Consider the following 25604-nt stretch of genomic DNA (forward strand, 5'->3'; position numbering starts at 1 on the left):
GAACACAAATGAAAATATAAATAAGAGAAAAATGAGGTACAGGTTTACATACTGGTAAGACTGCAGTGTAAAAGTACAGTGGCAAGAAAAAGTATGTGAATTTCATGGCTCTCTACATTTATTTGTCATAAAATGTGATCTTTATCTAAGTAAAACAGTATTAACAAACATAATGAAAAATTCTGATCTTTCATGTCCTTATTGAGAACAACCATAAAAACCTCATAGTGATAGTGGGAAAAGTACGCTGTCCCTTTATACGCATAATCTCTGTTGCATCTTATAAAGCAGATATTTACAGGAAATGTTCTCTATTAATCTCGTAGGAAGACAGTTTTCATACACAAGCACAAAACACCATACTTAGTCAGATATTTAACCTTGTAGAAAGACTGGAAAAAAAGCAGTTCGAGCTCTTTGGTCAGTGTCAACAGCCATTTTTGAAACAAAGTGTGTCTGTGTCTCTGTGTGTGTGTGTGTGTGTGTGTGTGTGTGTGTGTGTGTGTGTGTGTGTGTGTGTGTGTGTGTGTGTGCATACACATGGAATAAATGTGGGCCTGCAATTCCACTGTCAGCCATTTAGCCTGACCATGGGTGACTGTGAATTAAAAAGGGGGGTCTTTATGTGAGACCCTGCACTACAAAAGGCTACATCCATAACTTATGGAGACAGGGAGGCCATTAGCCACCATTGCTAGGCCACCTTTAAATAATATGATGTCTCTGGATTAATCACTGAGCTGCACAGTCAAACTGCTTTAGGTCTATATTGCATGTATGTACATGCTGTCCACATGAAGGGAAAAAAAAGGTGCAGTACACAAAGGCCTCGTGTTTCACAGAGACGTTTTGTGGCACTTGGAAAAGCGTTTTTAGGAAAATCCTTCCACTGGGCTGACGATTATAGTCTGCTAATCTCCTGTTAACTTTTATCATATGAAATCAATTGACGGTTTGAGTGTGTTTGTGTGTGAATGGAAGCCTGTTTCTCCAAAACAAATCGGATCCATATGGGCCTCTGAATGCAGGGACAAATCAAAATGTCTCTGAAAAGCCAGTTATTAATGCTGAATTGGTGCTTTTTCTGGGGGTGAGTAAAGACAACAAAGTGTGATTAGGGAACCAGAACCACATGGGTCGGGGCGCTGATGCTTACAGAGGCCCGACACAAGCTCCAGCGACAAACTACTAGCAGCTGTCAGTATGGCAGAGTGTGAAGCACATATGAGTTACAGTAGGTTTGGTTTGGTTTCTTTTTTTATACAAAAAATCCTTCATGTCGTTTTCAGTAATTCTGTGTGTACTACTGCAAACACTTTTCTACTGCTTTTAGTGATGCTGTTCTACCACTACGGGCAAAATTGAATTGTTTTGATATTGCCATCCCACTTCTAATCTTTCAAATAAAGTGAAACACAAGTGTCTTTGATTGTGCTTTTCTAAAACAGTTAGACTCACTATAAAGTTGCTACTTGTGCAGAAATCAGGTAAATGATACAGTATATCCTGCTTAAAAAGGATTTGCAAACCATTTGGCCTGACTGCTCTTCATATTACCTTAATGTCTCCCAAAAGGCCAAAGCCAAGAATGAATTATTGATAGCCATCATATGGATCGCACACTGTGGCTCCACATGCCTATTAGAGGGTTTTGTTCATTCATTTACGCTAGCTTGGACTGTTGCCTTGAACGACGCATCACTCTTCTTCTTTTACTTTTATCCATTAGCTGTTAACAATAACTGACTTTATGCAGTTTCAAGCAAACAGTGAAAACAAAGTAACATTGTAGAGACCATTTACATGCGCTGTAATCTGACCTTTGACGATTCTCGTTATCCTGCACTTCACTTCGGTTTTCATCAATTTCAACAGGGAAAAGAGGGAGACATCGCTTTCTGATGAAACAAGAGTTGAAATAACAATTGCTAAGTTTAAAAACCAGAAATCTAATTGTGTGGATTTCCCTGGGGACTAATATTAGACTATCTTTTAAAAGGCCCACAGTATCCCAGCAATGATTTATTGCTGAATTCCAGTCATTTTCAATACATTATAGTTTCCAAATTGTGTTTAAATTGAGTGTAGAGGAGAAAAGGCCATTAGGAGATGCAGAAATGAAGATTATATTTAAATATTCATGCACTCTGTACCTTATTATTGAATCTGTACACTAACAAAATCAATATTAAGTGCAGTTTGACATAAATTTATTTATGAATTTCGACTTTCTAAGTACTTGCGTTTTTTCACTCAAAAAAGGATGAGTATAATGCTGTAATGATATCAAAACAGAGTGTCAGAGTGCATTAGTCTGGGAGTTTATGAACCCGCACATAAAAACTCAGGAGCGTCCCTGTAGAAGTGCTTACTAGGCAGAAATGTCGCTTTTTACAAACATCAGTCATTTTACAGCCCTGCTTCACAGGGCGCTCCTCGGCTGTGGGTGATAGTTAGAGAAAGATGCAGTCATCTTGTTTGTCCTAAATGAGATCTTTGCAGTAAGCCTACTTGTATTAGGGCCTGGGAGTGCGACTGTGTAACATTTAATTAAAATGGATGTCTCTCGTTGTGCCTAACCTGTCCCCCTAACTCCTTCTTGTTTCCAGGCCATGTCTTTGTTTAGACAACAGCCCAATGTGACACTTATGACATGAGGACGCTGTGGTTCAGAGGATTTTCTTGCTGCATGAGTCTTTATACAGCAGCATAAAATAACATGTGATTGGCTGTCCCTTGCTGAAAGCCTCAAGGAGAATTATAAATATACTGCCAGTAATAAAATATCAATGTAGTTGCTTTTTTATGTTGTATTGTGTTACTGAGAGCACAAGAATTGCAAAATTTCTTAGTCGTGTCCCTGTGTGCTTGGTGCACATTGTTAAAATATAATAAATTTCCATAAGTTTTCAAAACAGTTTCTCATCCTTTTGTTTTTATAGAAATGTGAGCAAAGTTAAAAGGCTCTTTATTGGAGGAGCCACATCTCTGGACACAAGATGATGCCATAAAAGCTTGAAGGCATGAAAAAGCAAAACATCAATCTGAACTAAGAGGGGGAAGCAATAAATCAGAGAATCATAGCCTTCAGCCCCGCCTTTAAAATCATTTAAACAGATTCAAAAAGCCTGATTCTACTCGAGTCTGTCTGTAAGCACCCTTATAAAGCCTTTATGTGCCTTAGACACAGAGGATAAAACCACAAAACCTTATTGAGAGACAGAAAAATGATGCCCTGCTCCTGGGAAGTGGATGCTTTAAACGCTAGTATCGGTATTGGGATCACAGAGCGGAGATAAGTAAGTAAGGATCAAGGTAGTCGTCCATCCAAAGCGTTCCTCTAATATGTTTTACAAACCTTTTCGGGTCTCTGTTTCAACGTGGAGGTCTGTTCACATCCAGATATAAAGAATTTATATGGGTTTATCAGATGCTAAGTACATCTAGATTATTACAATTTCCTTATTTTCCCTGTTAAGAAACATGTCAGCTGTTCTGCTTCAACTCAGTGCCACCAGATGAAGCGGATAAAGATGTAAGAGTGCGTATCTGTCAGCATACAGTCAGAGGCAGGATCTGCTTTCAAGCCACATTATGAGTCCACGTGACATTATACCAATAAATAAAATAATGGATTATACAAAAGTTTTTCTTTTCTGCAAATGTTACTACTTTTAAATTCAATACAAAAAACACAATTAGTAATCCTATGTAATAGGATATATATAAAAATCCATAGGAGAAATAATCCTATTGAAGTACATGAAGTGACAAAGGCTTCCGAAAAAATATGACCTGTCACAACAGTGCAGCCCATAAAAAGTTCATGTCCTTTTTTTACTTATCTCCACTACAGAGCTAACACAAAGTGCTGGCAAACATGTGTAGAGGAAAAGGAAACTGAACACACTCTTTGTGTCAGAGGTTTGGACTGCAAGTTATCTGATGAAGTATTACACGAGGAGATATCCAACAAATTAAGCAAAGGGGAAGGGGGACGGGTTTAAAGTAAGAAAAGAAACTTACATCGATTCATAGTTTTCTCAGCAGTGCTGGAAAGAAATAAACATTCAAGGACTATGTTTTATTTGAGTATCTCCAATCTCACATTGCGTACTTCTACTCTATGTTTCAGCGAGAAACTATGCACTTTTTCCTTTAGTTTTATTGTTAACACTCAACACAGCAAAAATATGAATCCTTCACTGCATCCTTTTATTTTCCTATAAAGATAATTTGCAGTAATCTTTCATTGTGTCTTCAGTCATGACTGATTTCAAAACAATTCCTGAGTTTTCAAAAACCTATAATTTGTACTAGTAGTGGTTTCACCCTGTGGTATTGATTATTTCACTTCTTTAAAGGATCTGAATACATCTTCCATTTCTTTCTATTTAGTAGATTTGACTGTATATAAAGTCGTTTGTGTGAAATTATTAGTTCTTCACAAACACAACATCATGTCTATATGTTGTCTTGCCAATCGACAAAAAGCTGCATAGGAGAGTTCGGCTGTGGATGGTGTCCAAGATTTGGCAATGACATTAAAAACATGTTAAAGTAATATTACCCTATTGCAGTATGTGACAATGTGTTTTTATTTAGCTCAGTTTACTGGTTTTGGAAACAGCATCAATGTTTTTCTAATTGTCAACAGGAATAAGTTAAAACTGTAAAGAAATTGCTTCTCACAAGTGCTCATTGTTTTAAATGTGCTGCTTTGGAAGAAAAATAAGTTTTTTCTATATTATATAGTTTCCAGACAAATAAAATCGGATAATAAGGTAATAACTGTTTAACCAAAAAATTGCAAATTGTTAAATGAGAGGTGAATATTTTAAGAGCAGCTGCAGCAGCTTTTTATCAGCCAGGTTTTACAAGGAGAATCTATTTGGAGGGAAACAATTGAGTTAACAGCCAAATTCATTTACAGTCTTTTCCCTGAATATGAGTTACACACATTCAGCGGTTGAGGACGGTTGAGACGTTTTGACTAAAAAGTTTTTTGGGAAAAAAACGCAAAATGTTTTGGATGTGTCCTCAGTGTGTGTCGACCCCTGAGTCTGCTTTCATCCCTGTTCACCCAAGAAATGGAATCATAAAAACCATTCGTGCTAAATGAAAAAGGGCATCATAAAGCTGCATTACACTGGAGTACACTCCTCTGCACCTTCCATCCTTATCAATATCACCCTTTGTCTCCTTATGCATGCCCCCCCCCCCCCCTTGAAACAAAGCATAAAAGCCTTAGAAAGAGGAACAGTCTGTCACTCTTGTAATATAAGATAAAAGTCTTTAAAAGCTAAAGGTCCAAGTTGTTTTTTTTCCTCTCCCGTTTGCGTTGACAGTCTTTCAAACTGCTCCTCTGGATTAGTAGCCTAAAGAACTATATGTTATTTACAGAAGAGCTTAGTGAGCAGAGTCTAAGCCTATACATATAAGTCAATTTATATTAGAATTTCCATACGTGCATTTTCTTGTTACTGTCAATATGCAAAAATGGTACTTACTATCAAATAACGCATAATGCACCAGGGGCAGGGTATCAATAACTACATTTGAGCTTTAAAAGAAAATGCAAAAAGGCAGAACATAAAGATGGGCCGTATAAAACATACAACACATTAAACAGGAAAAACGTCAAAAATATAAAGATGGCTCCGTGCTCAGGAGACAGCGAGTCATTTATCTATGAACAGGAGGAGGAAATAAAAAGCTTCCCTCCCCGAGCTCTTGTGTATTTCATTTACTAACAAAGTCAGGTTATCTGTTTACAGACAGCCCTCTTCCTCCTGCCAGACGTCCACCCTCCATCAGAGAGAAAGAGACCGGAAGAAAAAGGCGACAGACAAAAGATGAGCGAAAACATTCACATCACTTATTATCTGAGCTTCTCTCTTAATTCAAATGCAAAAAAAATAAATATATAAAACATATATATGCTCTTTAATATCATAGTTATTCAGGGCTAAAAATATGACACAGCCTTGATTTAGACTTTAACAAAAAAGTGCCTTTTTTCTATTAAAGATCACTGGACATAAAAAAAAAGGAGCAGTTACTTAAAGAGCACCAGTTTGGGTAAGCACTTTTGAATACAAATCCTGTCAATACACCTCCTTCGGGCACTTTGGTACACCACATAACACATGTTCCTTTCTGCTGGCTGGCTCAGAGTGGAGAGGATGCTGTGTAGCTTTGTGGTGAGGTGTACTGTTGCTTCTGTTGCATTTTCTCCCACTGGTTTGACATTCAGGATCGCTCAATTATGTATGAACGGCAAGCAATATCCTTTACCATCAGGCCCCAATGTAACATATTTCATTTTCAAGGGCTGCAGAGCACAATCAGACCCTCTGTGTAATTATGACTTATTAAAAATGATTCCAAATTATCGGTGGATCTGTGGGCTGGTGTCTGGGTCCAAACTGAGAGCTATTGCACTGTATTAGTCGCAGAATAACTTCCCATGGGTGGATGGTCTGTCAACAAAGATCCCTGTCCTTAAATCACTGAACACTACAAATTAATTAAAAGAAAACCAAAGCCATTATTGAATTTGTACACATATATAAAATGTGACAGGGAGCACCTATGCAGGCTGTTTTTTTGTTTATTTGTTTGTTTGTTTGTTTTTTTGTTACTTTGTTTTGTTTTGTTTTTTAGATCTTCAGAAATGAGTGGCTTTTGGGAATAAACATTATTGGAAAGGCACCCTCGATGACTTGTTGCAATACACTTTGAGCACTTTCGTGACTAGTTTTTGCTCCCTATACACAGTCTCATAATGAGAAAACACAGTTCAGCAGAGAAAAGACATCTCAAACAGCATGTTTACCCTTCACACAACATGGAGGAATTAAAAATGAATGAGCGCCCCATCCATTATTTCAACCTCCAAATGGCAAAATCTGTATAAAGCTCTGAGTATCCGTCTGGGTGAAAATAAATAAATCAAATATGCACTTCAGTGTTTCCTGCTCTTTTTCTGCATAGTGTCGTGTTTGTGGAGGGCACATCCTGCTCTTGAAAACGTGATGAGCTTTCTAAACGTACATAAATTAACCAAGAGATTTCAATTAGCTTTCGCGTCTTTTCTGTTAATTCAAATGATTTTGTCACTTTTCCAGGGCAGCGCATATAATATTTAGATGACTCTTGTATTTTTCCCAGCCCCATACTCCCAGATGAATTTTCCCTATTTGAAGTATTATAATTTGTGAACAGTGGTGTCAGAAGTGATTTTCCTTTAAAGTCACTAATTGTATGCAACGTCAATGCTATGTGGGGAAAACGTTAAAAATTTAGCATCACGAGACAAATGGAAAAATGCGTGCTGAAACAAGGAAAAGAAGCACTAACATTCACAGTTTTTCAATGAATAATACATGTTTTTCTCCGCTTCACAAGGACTTGTCCGGACTGGCTTTAGTGTCACTCTCATCTTTACCCTTTCAAAGAAATATGTGTTTATGACTTATCACATGCAGCTCTGCTGTTTGCATTCACTCATTAAAGGAACTGTTGACTGCATGAGGCATTGTTCTATGGGCTGATTTCATTAGTAGACTGTGTGTGCAGAACATGAAAAAACAATAGGGGGGGGGGGGGGGGGCGTCATGAGTTAAACAAGATCACTGTGTGTGCAATTTAAACTCATATTTACATGTGAAAATCTGCACTTGGAGTTTTCTCACCTAACATGACAAAGCATTTAAAAAGTGCCTGAAAGTTCAAATCTGTTCACACCTGCAGCGTGAGTGATGACAATTAAATAGTTAAAAGTTATAGTAACAATATAAATAACAGTTTGAGCATTTTTCTGCTAACGCTCTTTGCAGAAGAATAAAGTTACATCTAATATTACCTGACTTGTAATTACTTCTCCTATTCGCAACAATAGTATGAGCGCCTGTGGTTTACTGGTGCTCCCCAGCCTCTCACCAAATCGCTGCCATGTGTGTTGTATAAAGGTGCAAAGGAGGCTGATAAATTGTTGGTGCATCAAGTTGACAGCAGTTAACATGACCCGCCCTCTGAACTCTGTTAACCAAGAATGACACGGTGGGTCATCGTTGGACCGACAAACAACTTTGCTGCATTTTGAAGGTATTTTTCATGGCTCCCTTTACACAGTAATTATATTCCAAATCATTATGTGTTGTAAAGTCTACTGACCCCTAGTAAACTTATATTTACCAAGCTGGAACAGTTAATGAAATAGTCTTTTAATTAGTACTCCTCTTAAGGGTGGAACATCTGAAGGGGTCTCTGTTTTGTTTTGGCTTTGTGGTTGACTGAAGGGTGCAGATCCACTGTTCTAAGATAAAACAGTAATATCTTAATTAAGACATGCCGTTTAACTGTTTACAGTCGAAGTCAGCGCCATTGTACGCACCTCTGTGCCAGGAGCGGCACCTGCAGTACAAGAATATTCACTATGACTATGAATCAATAAAACAATTTCATAATTTCTTCTTTTGTTGTTTTGTTTTTTTTAGGGTCAAGTCGTTTTTCAAGCTTGACTGATTGAAAGTGGTCTGACTACTCAAGGTAACAACTGGAGAGGGGGTGGTGGGGTTCTTCACTGCTTGTATAATGCAGTCTTTGGCAAGCTCTCTCTTTGTATTAGATACATTAGGACAGAATTGTGCACTAACTTAAAAATGCTCATGTGAAAAAACATGGAATGTATTAAATTAATGGTCTCTTTTGCCTCAGGGCAGTAATGAAAAGGGACCCCCAATGAGTTCATTTTTCACGGCTTTGGTTATGCATTCAACACTCTAATTGAATTTCAATGTAAGTTTTACAAAGTCTTTATTACAGTGACTCTTGATGTAAATTACATGTGATCTATCGTGGGACTTTCACCCATTAAGTAATTTAATTGTGACATGCACTTTCTACACACCTCATGCTTTTATGCTTATTCCTCCACATCTAAAATGTCACTTTCTTCTATTATCTGTGCTGTTTATGTGGATTGAGCGAAGTAGTCTGCATATACTCTAGGCAACTTTCATGAGAACAGCTCCTTAAAAGGAGTAATTGCTCGTCTACCCCGTGCTAAGAGAGGGGACAGCACCCGACAGCTCAAGTATACTGTAGTATATACAAGTCACAAGGATTTGCGAGATGATTGCAAATGACTGCACAAAGCACATTTTATCTGGGGAAAGTAGATTATTAGATTTATCCTGTGAAGAGGAAGAATACAGCATTCAGAGCAAGTCAAATTTATCACATTTCCTGTAAACTTTATAACCGGAGAGACATGTTAAACACCACACGGACGCATGTGATGCCACAGTTTTAACAGAAGTGAAGCCGGTTTGCAAAAAAAAAAAAAAATGGAAACAATATATTCAAGTGTTTCACAAATGCTATGAACTACATTCTCAAACCTGATGCCCGACGCGGAACGTGGGAGTCAATTTTCTCTGTCTCCATCTAGTGTTTCTGTCTGAACTGACTTTGTGAGCTTTAAGACACCCAGAGCATAAATAGAAAACCATCACCCCGTTTTTCCCTTCAGCGAAAGGAAAAACAAGGAAAAAGAAGGCCTAAAAAAAAACACACACTAAGAAGACGGAAATGTAAATCACAATCTGCATGTTTCTCATCAATAGCATGACTGCGTGTGGGCACACGTGTGAACGTGCATGAGCTGTCTGAAATAGTGAGGCTGAATTGACCTGATCATTAGAGGGGGGAAGAGGCTTGACCTGATATTTCCTCTGTTGTTTGGTCAGGAAAGGGACGTTATTGTAAAAGGGCTGTAAAGATAAATAACCTTGCCGTTTCCATGGCAAAGGCACAAACAGTGGCCACTGAAGACAAAAGAGCACAAGACAATAAATCCAACTCTGTCAATTTTGTTTAGTTTTCAGAGTGTTTTTGAGGGAAATATGGTTTCAAAACAAGAGGCCGTGTCCATTTTTCCACAGAGAAAGGGAAATCAGATCAGTTTTTTTCTGCTTTTTGTGAACAGTCCACAGTTTCATCTTGTACATTATTTTCCAGGCCACGCCATCCTGATTGGTAATAGGAATATCTGACACCATATTTTGCCCTTGGATCAGGAAACTCCTTGTACAGCTGTATACATGTTTTTGTAGCCTTTGAAAGAAAGGGTATTGTCTTTAAATTCCTAAGAATGCTTTGTCCAGCCTTCAAATTTAAGTGGAAAACCATCCCAGGCACTATTTTTTCACAGGCTAAACAATCACGAGCATGCACCTTTGCCTGACTCTCAGGGTCAACTACAGTTCACCTCATTAGAACAGACGTTAACCTTTTTTAATAATACGAGTAAACATTAACAGAAAAAGGGAACTCTGTAATGCAGAATGTTCCTGTATAATAATAGCTTCATGTTCCACTCCCTGTATTTCATTAGGAGCATTTTTCCGGCCTTGTTTTTTCTGCCATCACCTGATCGTCTACAGTGTAAAAAACCTCCACGGCTGCACTCTTTGTCCCCCCCACCCCACCTCCGACACCTCCCCATCTTCTCATCGTCAGGGGAGACGAACCTCATCAGAAGCGAGGCGTGATGAGGAGAGGCCTTATCACTCCAATACAAGAGCAAACACAGGAGTCTTTACAGCATGTCGTCTCAGGAAGCAGCACATGGCAAGATTACTGCCCTTTAAGAAGCCCTAAGACACGACCAATCCCAAGTAGTGTTTTATCTTGACAGTTTGCAGCTCTTTGTTTGCCTTTTCTGTGAAGCCTGGGGATAAAAGAGCAGCCTCTGTGAGCTGTGTCTGATTAGGATCTAATTGTTAACATTCACTGTACCTTTTTATTATCAGCCTGGTGTTGCCGTACATGCAGCAGGTAGAGGCCTTTTCAGTGTTATGAAGGACTCTTCCCCTGCTGCTCTTGTGTGTTATTCAAGTACTAGTTAGCACAAAGGTGGCAGGACTGGAGCCCCCAGCTCGTCGACATCAACAACAACAACAACAACAACAACAACAGCATCAGCATCAACAGCAACAGGAATTGATGGTGAGTGTTTATTATCTGGTTTAATTGCTCCTCATCTGGAGGATCTGACAGTTGCGGTTAATGAGAGAGGGAGAAGAGGCACGCGCTGTTGGCAATGAGCTTCACAGTGTAAAAGACGTGTAAGTGTGTGTGTGTGTGTGTGTGTGTGTGTGTGTGGGGTGAGCAGAGGATAGACCACATTCCAGCTCAGCAGAAGCAACACAGAAGATATGGGAAACTTCAGACTGTTTATCAAATGATCAGGACAAGTCCCTCAATCAGGAATTTCAAGTCCACCCTCAGGCCGCTTCCTGTAACCTGTTAGTCGTTACAGCACACCCCGTGTAAAAAATACACCTGCACTGACAAAGACGCAATCTCACACCACGCTGCATCGTAGCCTCTGTGCAGCCTCTGTGTAGTAATCAGATGCAGAGCAACGACAGGATATCGCTGAAATCAAGGCTCTTCCTCAATTTCTCATCTGGCCCTCAGCCGGCCTGGCTCAGGTTCAACCAGGGACCTCCCTGACATTGTGCAGTGTCACGCACACACATCCAGGCATGGTTTGACAAACAACGCATAAAGATCAGCAGGGCTAAGTAAGTGAGGATGCTCAAACAGAATTATAAGGACACAAGTGACGCTCTCTCCTCAAAAAAACACATATAAAAAGAATAGAATGAGGAAATGGGTGAAACTGTACTTTTACTACTTGAACTCCACTGGATGCCAGACACACACATTAACACACGTATAAACACGTAGCACCACAACCACCATCAAGCTCCTTGTCCCATTCATAAATTTCTCCCGTTCAGAAACACGGGCATTTCTTAAACTGGGCATACCCGCCCCTTTTACTACTGCAGCTCAGCGGGCCCACATGGGAACAATTAGGGGAATGCACAAGTTTGGCGAAGGTCCGTAGCAACCAGCTGCATCTGTTTTTATTTACCTTTTCCTCTGGTGCTGGATAATGTCATGAGCACATCTGCTACTGTGCAACGTAACCGTGGTTACATGCGTGGTTGACCCATGATTCTGTAATTACCCGCCGAGCGAGATGAAGAGGCCCAGCAAACCACTTAAAGCCACACTGAGCCTTCCTCCCTCGCTTCCTCCTCGCGTCTCTTCAGTGGCATGAAACCCCGTCTGCCTGAGAGCTGGTAGCCGAAGAGCAGAGGATGCTCAAGTGGCATTTAATGACCCAAAGTTGTCCACAGTAGTAATTTTGACTTCATTTTGTGTCATTAAATTTCCAGTCAGTTAATGACACTCTCTTCCTATTATGTAGAAACAAATATGGTTATTCTCAAATGAGTTGAGATGAGATAGACTTATCAGATTTCCTGATCTGATGCAATTGCTTGTTTGTGGTCACATGGCACAGTTTGTCAGACACTCTTGTTGTTGGACCACTTTGAGACATCTGACATCACCGAACATTAACTAGAAATATTTTTTCAGCTTCTTGACGTGTGTTTGCACACAAATATTTACTGTAAACGTCTCCACAGCGTGTTCCTTATTTGAAAAAATGATGCACCCACGCACAACTAGGGACTGTGATTAGTCACAGGTGGCAAATTCAGCTGCAGGCCAGCGTGAAGGAAAGATGTTTCACAGTTCTGAATTAAACTGACAGAAGTTTCCACTTTCTCCAAAGGACGTGTGTTTGTTTGAAATTCTGAAAGTTCACATTATTAAGCATCTTTACAGAGAAAACTCAAAGCGGGCAATCAAGACAGGACTTGTTTATAATAATGATGAGTGATTATGAGCAATAACAATGAAGACCATATATGGATCACTTCACAGAAGCAGTGTGTGTGGGGGTTGGGTGCCACCATGCTTAGCATCTCCCAGATGTGCAAGCCATATGCTCTGACTGAAATTAAAACAAAAAAGAAACAGTGAAACATGAAAGGGATTTTTAACTTTGTAAAGACAGTTAACAGTCAGTACAGATAGGGTAATGGCCGAGATAGGCCACATGAAAGAAGCGGGGATGTTGGCGTGCTTTTTGCACCACTTATTCCATTTCCTGCTCATAAGTTCACTGAACAGATGGGGACCAAAGGCACAAGGAAGTTTAGATTTTCTGCCCCACAGCCCATTGTATATGATGCATGTAACTGTGTAACACTGCACTGTTATCATTTACAGACGCTTTGGTGCATACCAGGAGGTCACAATAACAAAGGTGAAAAAAAAAATGATGGAAACAAAAACGAAAGATGTTCAGTGATAGTGGTCAAAAGAATCTGATTATTGATATGGTAGAAATTTTAACTACCTAATTTACAATTTTATTAGTAGGGAGCACTTTGCATTCTTCTATATTTTGAAAGGGTAACGTGTCATTTACATTCGGTGCAACTGTCAGCACATTGTTAAAAAAGATTATAAATGCATTGTCGTGCAAAAATTCTAAAAAGTGGTTTATTGCAAAGTGAGCTGCAGCAGGCTGCAGAGCAGTTTCTCTCTCATTCAATACTGCCCTCTACTGTTGGCACAGAATACTGCAGCAGAAATGCACAGTAATACTGCAAAAACTGAATGTTTAGAGTCAACATTTAGTTGGACTTTTGTATTAGGCTACTTAAGAAAAATCACTTAAGAAAAAAAAGGAATAAATAAAGTATAAATTTGAATCTACAAAACATAAAACTTGTGAAAGACTGAGATTCAGCACTGAATAGAACGCATTGTGTATTATGGAAATTCAAAGCTTCTCTGAAAGGTGGCATCGGCTGCAACAACTGCGGGGTCTTCTCTACATCAGTCTGTTTGTACGGCTCAGATAGACACATGTTTATTTAACGCCTGCCTTGTCTGCATCTGGATAATGTCCACCCTCAGGCACCGGCTGGCAGAGGTCTGCCTTTATTTCTGCTTCTATAATCAACCTTCACAGCACTGACAGACAACAGCAGCACCTTTCAAGACTGCAAACAGACAAGAGTAGCACATGACAGCAAGGAGAACAGAAATAAGTGAATCAGAGGGCTTTAAGGAAAGTGTTGGCCCTACATTGCAACTGGACTCAAACAGATGTAGAACATGTAGAATTCGACTATATAAGCCCCCTGATACGAGTTATTTTTTTATTTTCACAGTAGGTTGCTAAGCTGACATTTGGACATGCAGGTGTTCGTGGCAGTTTTTATTTTTTTCACAAATCTTGCTTCTAGTTCTACCAAATCCACTTCAGTCCTTTCTGCCCCTGCTGGTCTTTATTTTCCCGGGTTGTGTTGAATTGTTGGTATGTTGTGTGGAACGATGTTGATGGCTTGGTCACACCTGATGACTCAAGTGAATTAGGCTGTGCTGAAGTATTTGTTGACGGTGTTGTTTTATGAAACTCACTAATGGAAGACACAGGTGCACTGTTGAACCCAGCAGATACATTTCCACCTTGATCTGACACCACTTCAGTGTGGAAATGAAAACTGCTGCCTTCTGTCTGTGCGTGAGGAGAACTGGTTGTGGAAAACTCTGCAGTCAGCTCTTCAGCTGGAGCTCTGTCATTTAGTTTAGGGACAGTGGTGTGGTCCTCTCTCGCAGCTTTAAGGTTGAACGTGGACAGAGCTGTGGTGTTTGAACCGGGAGAGGGTGTGATGTGTGACGTAGCAGACAGGGCTGTGGAGGCCAAAAGAAATATTAATGATTCTACATTTGTAATAGCAATGTGGATTTTATAACACCAACAAAACCACTTCCTGTTATTGTAGTAACTCTACAAACTCCACATACTGCACACCCTCGAATATGTACCATTGTTACTTCTCTTTGGTGTTTGTGCATCACTGTCTCTGTGTGCAGAGTTCGACACTAAGGCTGTTTTCATATTTACCAACTGAAAAGAAAATCTCCGAGTTCATCTTGGTTACTACATGTATGAACATGTTTGATCGCGTGGCATCACATTTGTTTTGGAAAGCAATGATGGACTGGTATGCAACTTGAATACCAGTGCAATTTAGAAACTTAAAGCCTGCATTACACAAACACTGAGAATTGACTTTTCAGTGAAGTGAAAAGGGAAAAAAAGGAGACATTTCACTAGTGACAGATGCAGACATAATATTATGAAAATTACAAAGTACTTGTATATTTTGAAATGTCTTGCACATAGAAGGGATGTCTATCACTGTTATACTGAATGACAAGATTTATAAAACTCTCAAAAATATATTGCAGGTTACTGGTAACTTAATATGGTAATAGGAAGTTAATGTAGATGTATATTCAATAGGGTAATGGTAATACATAAAGTTTACTTTTTTTTTGGCTTATTTTGGTTTCTGTTAGCCGGCATCGCTTTAATATTTACTTCAAGCTCACGTTAAACTGTTTGAAAAGTGCTAAAGTTGAAAGAGTAATTGATTGACTGCGCAACAAACACAAGCAAGTACCTGGTGTGACTAACGTAAAAGCCTGTCAATGGTTAGTGGTCAAAATATCATCCGATAATTAATCACCACTTTAGTTTTACTGTGCTCATCAGCAGCACACTCACCTGTGCATGGCAGCATGTTCTCCATGGTCCAGTGCATTTTGTGATTTGTCTCTCTGAAGGTGAGCACAACGTCGACCCTGTAGAACGGCTGCATGAGTTGTTTGCTTTCTGTGCAGGTCTGTAAAACAAAGCTGGTTTAGATGTATTACAGGATAATAAATCCTTTCAGGAAAAAAAGACACCGTGCTCAAATTTGAAAAATTCAAAAACTGGCCCAACTATATTACACCATGATGATTAAGTCTGGTTATAAAAATGTTAACTAACCTTGGTCTGGAGGATTTGGTCTGTAGGAATGACCAGTATCACAAATCCACTCGTGTCATGCACAGTGAAATCATCTGTCTGGTTCACTAACACATTGCTGAGTGTCAGTCCTTCATTGTCATAGCTGCCTCGCTTGGTCAAACCCATGTGTCGTTTAAAAATGTGCAGCACAGTTTGCTCTGCTGTGTCCGTAGTCACTGAAATGTATAACAGGGATAAAATGTGTTGCTGTACTCAGGGATGTAAATAAAGTTTACTCAAGTTAATTGAAAAGTAATGGTAAAAGTATAATACTACCTTAAGTAATTGTTTAGATGCAAAATTTGCTTATTTTTATGTTATTGAGTTCTTCTTCCACCACTGTGATAAATGTGCCAAAGCCACTCCTCATGACATAGAGAGGGAAAAAACGGCCAGTTCTGTGTTTGCTACCCACCTTTTGGACACGTAGCTTCCATGCTGTAGGCATACTGACCACTGACCAGCTTCAAGGCCAAGAATTCCCCTTCATTTTCCATTACCTCATGTAACCAAAAGAACCATCAGAAACAGTTAATTTCAGCTGTAATGTTGCCAACGGTCACAGGATGGCAGTAAAACGTCTGAGGTTTCTTACATTGACAGGGCTCAAGACCTCCGTCCTCCTGCCTTGGACTGTAATGTCTGGTCCGTTCATGTCAACATTCATCTGGATCAAACTAGCATCCTCCAGAGCTACAATGAGGTGATCGCTCAAAGACAGTGACCAGTGTAACTGCAATACAAAACCAAATATGCAAACTCACTCTCTCATCCATACACATCTGCATACATATTTGTGCATATTTATAAGGCAATCACAATTCCAAGGAGTGAATTTAATTACTACCTCATTATTCCAGTTGTCATAGGGAACTTGTCTGATCACCTGAAGACACACACAAATCTTGTCAGAATAACAAAGCAACTCAGACTACTTAGATGAAAGTAGAAAAAAGTTGACCTAAATAAGTTGAACTCCAGTGAGCAGTTACCTGAATATACTCCGGGTCACACTGGATTTGCTCTCTGTTGGGCACCACAGAAACCACGGGGCACGTCATTATGAAACTGTGAGGTCTGTGTCCAAATCGATTTATCCTCTTCACCAGATTCAGTTTAAGGACGTGGAAGCTGTGCTGAACAGTCACAGTACAATCAGACAACTGCCTCCATCAAAACAAGCTGCAAAGGTCAACCTTCAGCAGTATCTACATACTCTATGCAATAGTAATTTCTTACAATGGTGACGTACCTGTTGCTGGACCAAACACCCAGTGTAACTGACTCTAAAAATAAAGTTCATGTCAGGGTCTTTGTGCAGTGAGTATCCACAGGCAGACAGCTGGAGGTTTATATGATCTAGAGCGTCTAAGTGGACTTGTAGAAAAAGAATAAATTTTGAGAAGCAAATCATATCTCACTTTTTTTTTTAAATGCATATATTTAAGTTAAAGACATTTACTTTGGATCTCTAGGGCCCCAGACAGCCAAAGAATCAATCCTTCAATCCTCGCACGGTGGATCCACATCTCCATGTAGTCAGAAAAACATGCCACATCTCCTTCTGAAAATGCAAGTACATTTTCTCATTGTGCAAAAAATATCATTAACGACTGTGTGACTTAATGTGACTATGCGAGTGTAATGACTTAATGGCTGCACATACACAAATTTACCTGTAAGTTTTGCTGTTTGGTCATCAACCCATTCACGTTTCTGAATGGAAAACGCACTCCTTGTGATAAAACACTGCAAAACACTAAAGAAATAACGTATTGAGCTTATAGTTTCATGATGCTGAATCTCACGTTATACAAGAAATGTTACTCACATAATTGTAAGGAATATGCTGTATCCCTCTTTGTGATCCATGACACTTAAAATGAGGAAAACCTAGGAGGGCACTCTGACCCTTGACTATTTGTAGGTGAGGTGTGGAGGTGATAAAACAGGTGTGTTTACACACCAAGAGACAAAAAAGTCACAAATCACTGTCTCCAGCATGTGTGAAAAAACGTTTTACTGCACAACCAAGCCAAGCACTTCAATGTTGAATAATGTACGAGATTTACTATGAATTAACTCTTTTACATCTGCTTTTCTCGTTTTTTTTTTTTTTTTTTTTTAAATAGTCACATTATCTAATGTATTTTAACTGCTTTTATGGCTGCAATGATTTTCACTATATATACAGCTGGCATGTTTGGTATGGAAAATTATAATAATAATTAACATGTACTCTAGAATTAAACTTTGAATAGTGTTTAGCTTCACAGAATAAGCATGGTATGGTTGTAAAACTGGAGGATCAGTTGGAGGATGCACCTAATTACCAGAGGTGCATAAAGTGCACAAATTGAATACTCAGCCCAGAATAAAATGTGTTGCTATCTACTGACATATGAAACAAAGTCAGCGGTCGCAAGAGTAGCACAATATTAATAAGAAAAGTACAATATTTTCGTCTGATTTGTAGAGTAGTAAAAGAATAAATAACATAAAATGGATATAGTCCAGTAAAGTATAAGTATAAGTATAAGTACATCAACACTGTACTTAAGTACAGCACTTGAGTAAATATACTTAGTTACTTACCAACTCTGCTAAACTCTACTTAGTTTTGAACCCATTTTAACATATTATTCATGTTTATAACAGTCTAGTCTATTCAAACGCTAACATTAAGACTAAAAAGACGGATCAAGTCCTAATATGAAGGAGAATCTCCACATGACACTAACTCACTAAATCAAATTCAAGTGCGCACCTTTTGGTTGGGTTTTAATCGTTATTAGCAGATTTCAAGGGTAATTCACAAGACGTGAACTTTGCCTGTTACGGATTATGAGACAGAACAAGATGAATATACCCAGCCACCACCATATATAAAATAGCTATATAAAAATCAACCATAAACTGTGAATCCAACGTCGACTTATTCAGTTAATTTTGTAAATGTAATTGCTGACACCCCTACAAACATCGACAGTGTGCTCTTCCAACTACATGATGTCATCTGTACAAGGTGAGCAGCCATTTTGTTAGCTAGCTTGAGGTTAGAGGGTTTAGCTAGCTCCTACAAATATGTTCACTTTGATGAGACGCTTTCGTGTTCAGATTTCATAAAAAAAAGATAAGTTGTCGATGTTGTTATTCGGGTATAAATTTCGGGTGTACGCTCACAGACAATAGGGGTATTCGTGTGTTTGTTGACAGTAAACGAAGAGCGAAACTAGATGGTCATTCATTTTCGAAGCTGTCTTGAGTTTGCTAGCTTGTTAGCTAGCTGGGTAACTTGTTTATGCGTGTAGACACTGGGAAAGAAAATATTCTGCTCTCATGGCCGCTAGCTATTAAATGATAGAGAGTTGTGAAGTGCTCGGTTGTGCGTAATTACCTCATCCAGTAAACAGATATAAACTTGGACACTCGTGTGCATCATTCCGCTGTTTACTAATAACTTGAGCTCCATCAGCTGATTCCACTTGGACCAGCGCTCCACCATCCAGAGACCATGTCGGAATTATACATACGTGTGGCTGAGGATGAAAGCGAAGAACCCATGGAGATCCCCTCAGAGGACGACGGTACTGTTTTGCTGTCTTCGGTAGCAGCACAGTTTCCAGGAGCGTGCGGGCTGCGGTACAGAAACCCAGAGTCCCAATGCATGAGAGGAGTCCGGCTTGTGGAGGGTGTCCTCCATGCACCAGAGAACGACTGGGGAAACCTGGTCTACGTTGTCAATTATCCCAAAGGTGAAACAGGTGTTGAGTTTCTTTCTCTTATTTTTTTTAATCACAACTGGAGTTACGGGACAGGTGCACAGCCCTGTCCACTGCCAGTTTATTAGGTACATCTATAACTGATATAATCTAATGTACAGCTGTGCAGTAAGTCTGTAAGTCAATGGCTTGTTAGATCTTTTATAGATGTTGATTTAGTATATTATTGTTTAATTACTTTGTATAACACTGAGAAGTGTTTCTGCTAGAATATCTAGTCCAGTGTCAGTGATATAAATGGGATGCTCCAAATGTAGGTAACTGCACCAAGTGTGATGCTATATTATAATAATAATGATAATAGAAAAACACATAAAACAGTTCTATTTCTAAATATTCATAAAGCTGAAACATTTCTACATCTATGTGCACAGATGATGCGCACAATAAATTGGCAGAACAGTATGCTTTTGGTCTGGCTCCCTTGGTCTAGTTAAAGGAAATCCCAATGCTGCAGAAGACAATACTCAGCTTTCCGCATTTTGCAGTTTATTTGTGGAAGGCGCTTTCCTTTTTCAACATGATAAGTTCAACATGGAATTATTTTCAGCTGTTGGTGTGATAGATTTTCTTCTACATCTACAATAGTAGAAACCCTTCACAGAAAAGTGGGGTCTGTTGACTGTGGTTTTGTAGTATTATAGCTGATCATGTGTCGGTCTACTCATTCATTTCATCCATATAGTTTGTTTTGATCGCTGTGCACCACAGAACAACTAAGAGCTGAGAGAGGTAGAGCTATTTTAATTTTCATATGATTTGCTGTTCTTGTCGGTTTAAGGGATTTATGTTTATTCTTCACAGATAATAAAAGAAAAATGGATGAGATAGACGCTGCCTCAGCAGTGAAAATCAAAAGGGGCTTTCAGAAGACATCAGACCTCATTGTCCTTGGGCTACCATGGAAAACAACAGAACAGGACCTGAAAGATTATTTCAGTACCTTTGGGGAAGTCATCATGGTACAGGTAGTGACATGCCATGTGGCTATGGATATTTTGGTCTACATTTGTATCTATTAAGAAGGCGTTCAGGGTTAGAGTATTACAGTAGAATTACATGTCTCTTTGTTTATTGCAGGTGAAAAGAGATGCAAAAACTGGCAACTCAAAAGGTTTTGGGTTTGTCCGATTTACTGACTATGAGACGCAAATGAAAGTCATTGCTCAGAGACACATGATTGACGGACGATGGTGCGACTGCAAACTACCCAACTCAAAGGTATATTTGACATCATTTTTTAATATCAACATAAAGATCTGTTCTCTTAGAAAAAATAATTAAAGGGTGTATCACATCTTATCTGCATGAATGCAGTGAGCTCTTTGTGCCAGCTATGTCAGTACAGAATATCTGTCAGTTTTCTACAACCGGTGTAATGATTATACTCAAAGCAGTTCAGTGTTGAATACATATATTCTGTATGAATAATAACAGAGTACTACCAGGACAAACTCAGCAACAACACTGATAAAAAGGAGCTTTCCTCCACTTGCAAATCACTCCTCCATGCCCCTTCACTTCCCCCTCCACCTCTCTCTGCTGATGACTTTGCCACCTTCTTTACCAATAAGGTGGCAGCAATCTGCTCCGAGTTCTTTCAACAGAGACAAACTAACAACTTCATCTAACAGCATATCACTTGTTTGCTACTCTGCACTCATTACTGTAACATCACTCATTACTGTAACATCACTTAAAAACATGACATAAATATAGATTATTTAATGTATGGCTGTCCCTTTTTGTTCTATCAGGCATGTCCTGATGAACCAATGCGGAGCCGTAAAATCTTTGTTGGCCGCTGTACAGAGGACATGACTACTGATGACCTGAGGCAGTACTTCATGCAGTATGGCGAAGTCACTGATGTCTTCATTCCCAAACCTTTCCGGGCATTTGCTTTTGTCACATTTGCTGATGACCAGGTGAGTTTCACTGATAATTGTAGAGTCTAAATATTTGGTTGATGGTATGATTACAAAATTAGGAAGCTACCATTCTGTGAATTTATAAGCAAGGAGAAAACAGAAACATAGAAATATGGTGTATGAATGGGAGGAAAAAGAGAATGAACTGTGTTAAAGAGTGTATAATACTGCATACAGCACAGATGAATTACCAGTAAACATTACAAGACATTACAAGAGTTAAAAACAGATTAATTAAGTTTGTGTACAAGTGTATATGATACACTTGTCATGACTGTAGCAATAATCTCCTGCTCACTTCTTTTTCAGGTTGCCCAAGCCCTGTGTGGAGAGGATTTGATCATCAAGGGTGTCAGCGTGCACATCTCCAATGCTGAGCCCAAACACAATAATAGTAGGCAAATGATGGATCGAGGGCGGTTTGGGGCTGGTGGGTTCAGTCAGGGCTACGGGAGTAATCGTGGGGGACTAGGCAGCGGTAGCGGTGGGGTTAACTTTGGGGCTCTTGGCCTTAACCCAGCAATGGTGGCTGCTGCCCAAGCAGCGCTGCAAAGCAGTTGGGGAATGATGGGCATGCTGGCTAACCAGCAGGGTCTGACCACAACAGCAGGCACAGCCACTACAACCCGAGATCAGACCTATAGCTCTGCCAGCACTAGTTACAGCAGCCCCAGCTCAGCTAGCCTTGGCTGGGCTGCAGGCACTAACACCACCTCCAACAGTGGCTTCAGCTCCGGCTTTGGTACATCTATGGAGTCTAAGTCTTCTAGTTGGGGAATGTAGATAGCTTCGAGTTGACCTTTTCTGTTGCTATTAGGTTATTCTGGTAAGTATATCTACGGGGGGAACTGCTTATATGTTATGTTCCTATTATTTAAAAGATACACTGCCTTTTATTTTGTTAAAGACAAAATTTATACCTATGTATGACTGATTATGTAGTCATGCACTATATGAGTGACAGGTTTAGCATTGATAGTGGAAACTGCCACACTACGATTTTTTTGTTTTTGAGAAAATGTTACACAGAGATGACTTAGCATGAAAGATAAAGTTTTATAAACATGCATGAGTATCTCAAACTCCTTAGCCCCATTAAAATGGGCTTTATGTGATTATCTGTAAGCGGTTGATTGCATCTTTTTGTTTAGTTTTCTTTCTTTGTTTTTCTTTTTTGTTTTGTTACGTTTTTTGACATTTTTCGGAAAAGCCTTCATGAAAATCTCTTCTGCAGTTCACCAACTCTTTCCCCATTTCCCGGGAGGAAGCGCCTCATTGGCAGCAATGTTCGACAGATCTCAGTATCTATTCCCCACTTCCCATGTGTAAATGCTTTGTCAACAAAGAACACAGCTTCACTCTGCATATACTGTGTTAGACGGTGGGTGTTCTTCTTTCCTCTCCCCTTTTTTTATGGATATACAAATCTTGTCTGCTCTTGTCGCTTTTCAAGATCATTGAGTGGGATTGGTGTTAGACTGAGTGAGAGTGAGCGAACGGGAGAGCAAAATGAAAGAAAGCAAGTGTGAGAAGGACTGTTTGTGCAAAGTTTTATTTAAAGAGACAAATGCCTGCAAGAGTTGAGAAGAACCTGTGGCTATGTACGAGTGTGAGAGGAAGAAGCAAGTACGAGTGTGTCCTTAATGGCCATCACAAGGACAATTCTTGTGTGTCAAGATCCTTAAGGTCTGCTTTTTCTCATCGTTTATCGAACTTAATTCTTCAAAAACTGTCAAGTGCTATGACTTATTTGTATCTTTTTGTAGCTTTCTCTTGCTGTCTGATTTGATGTGAATGCTGTGTCTGGTTGTGTGTTTTATTTTCTCCTTGTTACCACCCTCTCTGTGTGAAAATGTGAATTTGTGCTAGTGAAGTCTGTGTGGGGGGGAGGGACACTGCTGGTGTGTTCAAGTTTGCAAGTGAGCTCAGAGGTTGATGTGGTGAATGTTTGACAAGTTCCCATTGAAAGTTTGTGTTTGAAGTGGTTACGAATGCATTTCTATGTTTTGTGAATTAAAGGGAAGTCTGAAATAAAACTGAATTTGACTAGGTATGATACCCTCTTCACCATGACTTATTTTTGACTTTACATTAATTGAAATGCCAACACTTTAATTCACATGTATAGGGACCTTGGAGTTGGACAGCCCAGGTTTTCACCTGAATCCAGGTTGGAGTCAGTTATGGAGAAGCTGAAGATATTGGTGGGTCGGCGACGTAAACACAGTGGAATGGCTACACGGCTAAATCCTGACAAGTATTTTCTTCACATCACTTGCAAGAATCCTTGGACCACCCCTAAATGAGAATTAGTGGACCATACTCAGTTGGGCTGAGGTATTTGTTTATACCTACAAATGTCAAATAGAAACGGTGTAAGTGCCTTAATTCTTTGTCCTCATTGAAGTATTAAGTACTAGGTGTCTTCAGAATGGTCAAATAATTTAAGGGAGGAAGTGCACTTGTGTATGAAATGGTTCATGTGTGAGCTAAATGATTTTCAAAGAGACTTTGACAAATGATTGGACATGCCAGCCGGAATTCACACTTTGTACATTGAAGATTTTTAGTATCACAGTGCAAAATAAAAGTTTGAGTTTCTTATCAACTGTTGTCTGTCAGTGAAAATAAAATGTAGATTAATGTAAGCTTTTTCTTTCCATTATTTCCAGTTCTAGGTTTTATTTTATCAGAGTGCATTTATTGCTGGCTGGTGAGTAAGTGTAGTGTTTATGTTCTGTCTATTGGTGGTGCTGATTTGCCCTTTAGTAATGTCTTGAAATGCGGGACTCCTGAGTCCTGATTTACTTATTAAACTTTAGAAACTAAAGGTTAATTTGTATAAATGGATGCATTACATAACCTCTGTCAGTGTCCTGTAGAAAATGCAGTGGAGATGGTCAAAGACTGGATAGGCTTAAAAAAGCTAAATCTAAAATACATTCTTGCTGGATGCCACAAACTGCAGATGTTTTGGAGAACACATTGATAGTAATTTGACTGTAAATCAGAGCAGGACTTATAAGCAAATAATTTATATACATCCTCAAACACGATTCAAAGTATCCTACTGAATAGTTATATGACTTAGTAATCAAGTCATCATCCTGCACATGCTCAGTGTGGCACCATCTTGTGGTCAAAAATATGTTTGGATATGAATTGAATTTATAAATTCCTTATTGTTATGTGGGTCAGATAAAGGATTCAATTTAACTTGGATTTTGTTAATTTAAATGAGTTGACAAGAAGATGGTGGTTACAGATGTAGGCTACACAGATGATGAGTTCATTGCTTTGTTTGGCCTTTTGTCATTATGCTGTAAGTCGGTGTGCCCATTCAAAAAGTTTATAGAACCTGTAAAATCAAAAGTTTAAAGTGCAGAATCTAGTTTAGGTCAAACTCACTGCCGTTAACAAGGGAACCGTTTGAATCAATGTGTTTTTTCCCACTAGTAGCAGGTTGAGATCTTCCAGATGATGATGATTTTGCTGTGTGGTCTGTTCTGAGGGGCCATGATGTTTCTGATGGTCCTCTCTGGCTGGATCCATGTATCTAAACAGCAGACATGAAGAAGAAGATGCCTCAGTTAAGTCTCATATACATATCAAGTTTATTTGATAATTAAAACCACTCTAGTTTGTTTTGAGTCTGTAAACATGAACCGTCCTGCTGCTAATAATCCTCACTGGCACACCTGAATATTGGTGTAGATAATGAATAGTTTATCCACACTTCCACATTGTTGAATGTTTAATTATATATTTTTGAATAATTTAAAGCTTAAGTGGCTTTAATGATTTGCAGCAAACATTTTAAACAAGTAAATTTGGTTCCTGATGTTCAGTCTATTTAATTCAGTCATCTTTTGTGCGTCAGAAACACAGGAACTATGCATCATCATACTGTCTGGTGTCCCCTGCCACTTGTTCGGTCTGCAGATGACTCACCAGCCTCATCCTCCACGTGCACTGTCGTCACTGAGCCCTAATAGCCTCCTGTGTTGCTGATGCAACCTCCATTTGGCCTTATTAAGAATACAGGGCCTGTAATTGTAGAGAATGTTCTGTCCTCCACAATAA

The 25604-nt window shown here is 39.2% G+C and overlaps 2 protein-coding genes across 6 annotated transcripts; one reads left to right on the forward strand and one right to left on the reverse strand.

The window, feature by feature from the left end:
- Positions 1-13421: 13421 nt before the first annotated feature.
- c7h1orf127 (chromosome 7 C1orf127 homolog) lies at positions 13422-18568 on the reverse strand. 3 transcript variants are annotated; one of them, XM_026366890.1, is made up of 12 exons: positions 18404-18568; positions 17640-17725; positions 17485-17567; positions 17271-17372; positions 17061-17185; positions 16801-16944; positions 16656-16694; positions 16404-16541; positions 16224-16308; positions 15788-15984; positions 15521-15638; positions 13422-14640 (listed from the first exon to the last, which is right to left on the reverse strand). In XM_026366890.1, exons 2-12 carry the CDS (start codon positions 17678-17680, stop codon positions 14195-14197), a joined length of 1518 nt encoding a protein of 505 aa, XP_026222675.1. In that variant the 5' UTR covers positions 17681-17725; positions 18404-18568; the 3' UTR covers positions 13422-14194. The 3 variants fall into 3 exon arrangements, with proteins under 3 accessions (XP_026222675.1, XP_026222674.1, XP_026222676.1); XM_026366889.1 differs by having other exon boundaries at positions 17640-18568; XM_026366891.1 differs by lacking the exon at positions 17640-17725 and having other exon boundaries at positions 18404-18567.
- Positions 18569-18831: 263 nt separating this feature from the next.
- On the forward strand, positions 18832-24169 carry tardbpl (TAR DNA binding protein, like). 3 transcript variants are annotated; one of them, XR_003299267.1, is made up of 7 exons: positions 18834-19563; positions 20395-20558; positions 20671-20811; positions 21348-21518; positions 21831-21915; positions 22756-22902; positions 23650-24169. XR_003299267.1 is itself a non-coding variant. In XM_026367710.1 (6 exons), exons 1-6 carry the CDS (start codon positions 19323-19325, stop codon positions 22848-22850), a joined length of 897 nt encoding a protein of 298 aa, XP_026223495.1. In that variant the 5' UTR covers positions 18833-19322; the 3' UTR covers positions 22851-23588. The 3 variants fall into 3 exon arrangements, 2 of the variants coding, with proteins under 2 accessions (XP_026223494.1, XP_026223495.1); XM_026367710.1 differs by lacking the exon at positions 23650-24169 and having other exon boundaries at positions 18833-19563; positions 22756-23588; XM_026367709.1 differs by lacking the exon at positions 23650-24169 and having other exon boundaries at positions 18832-19563; positions 21831-23588.
- The last annotated feature ends 1435 nt before the right edge of the window (positions 24170-25604 follow it).

The sequence above is a fragment of the Anabas testudineus genome, chromosome 7 (genome assembly GCF_900324465.2).
Source record: "Anabas testudineus chromosome 7, fAnaTes1.2, whole genome shotgun sequence".
In the NCBI taxonomy this organism is placed as follows: domain Eukaryota; kingdom Metazoa; phylum Chordata; class Actinopteri; order Anabantiformes; family Anabantidae; genus Anabas; species Anabas testudineus.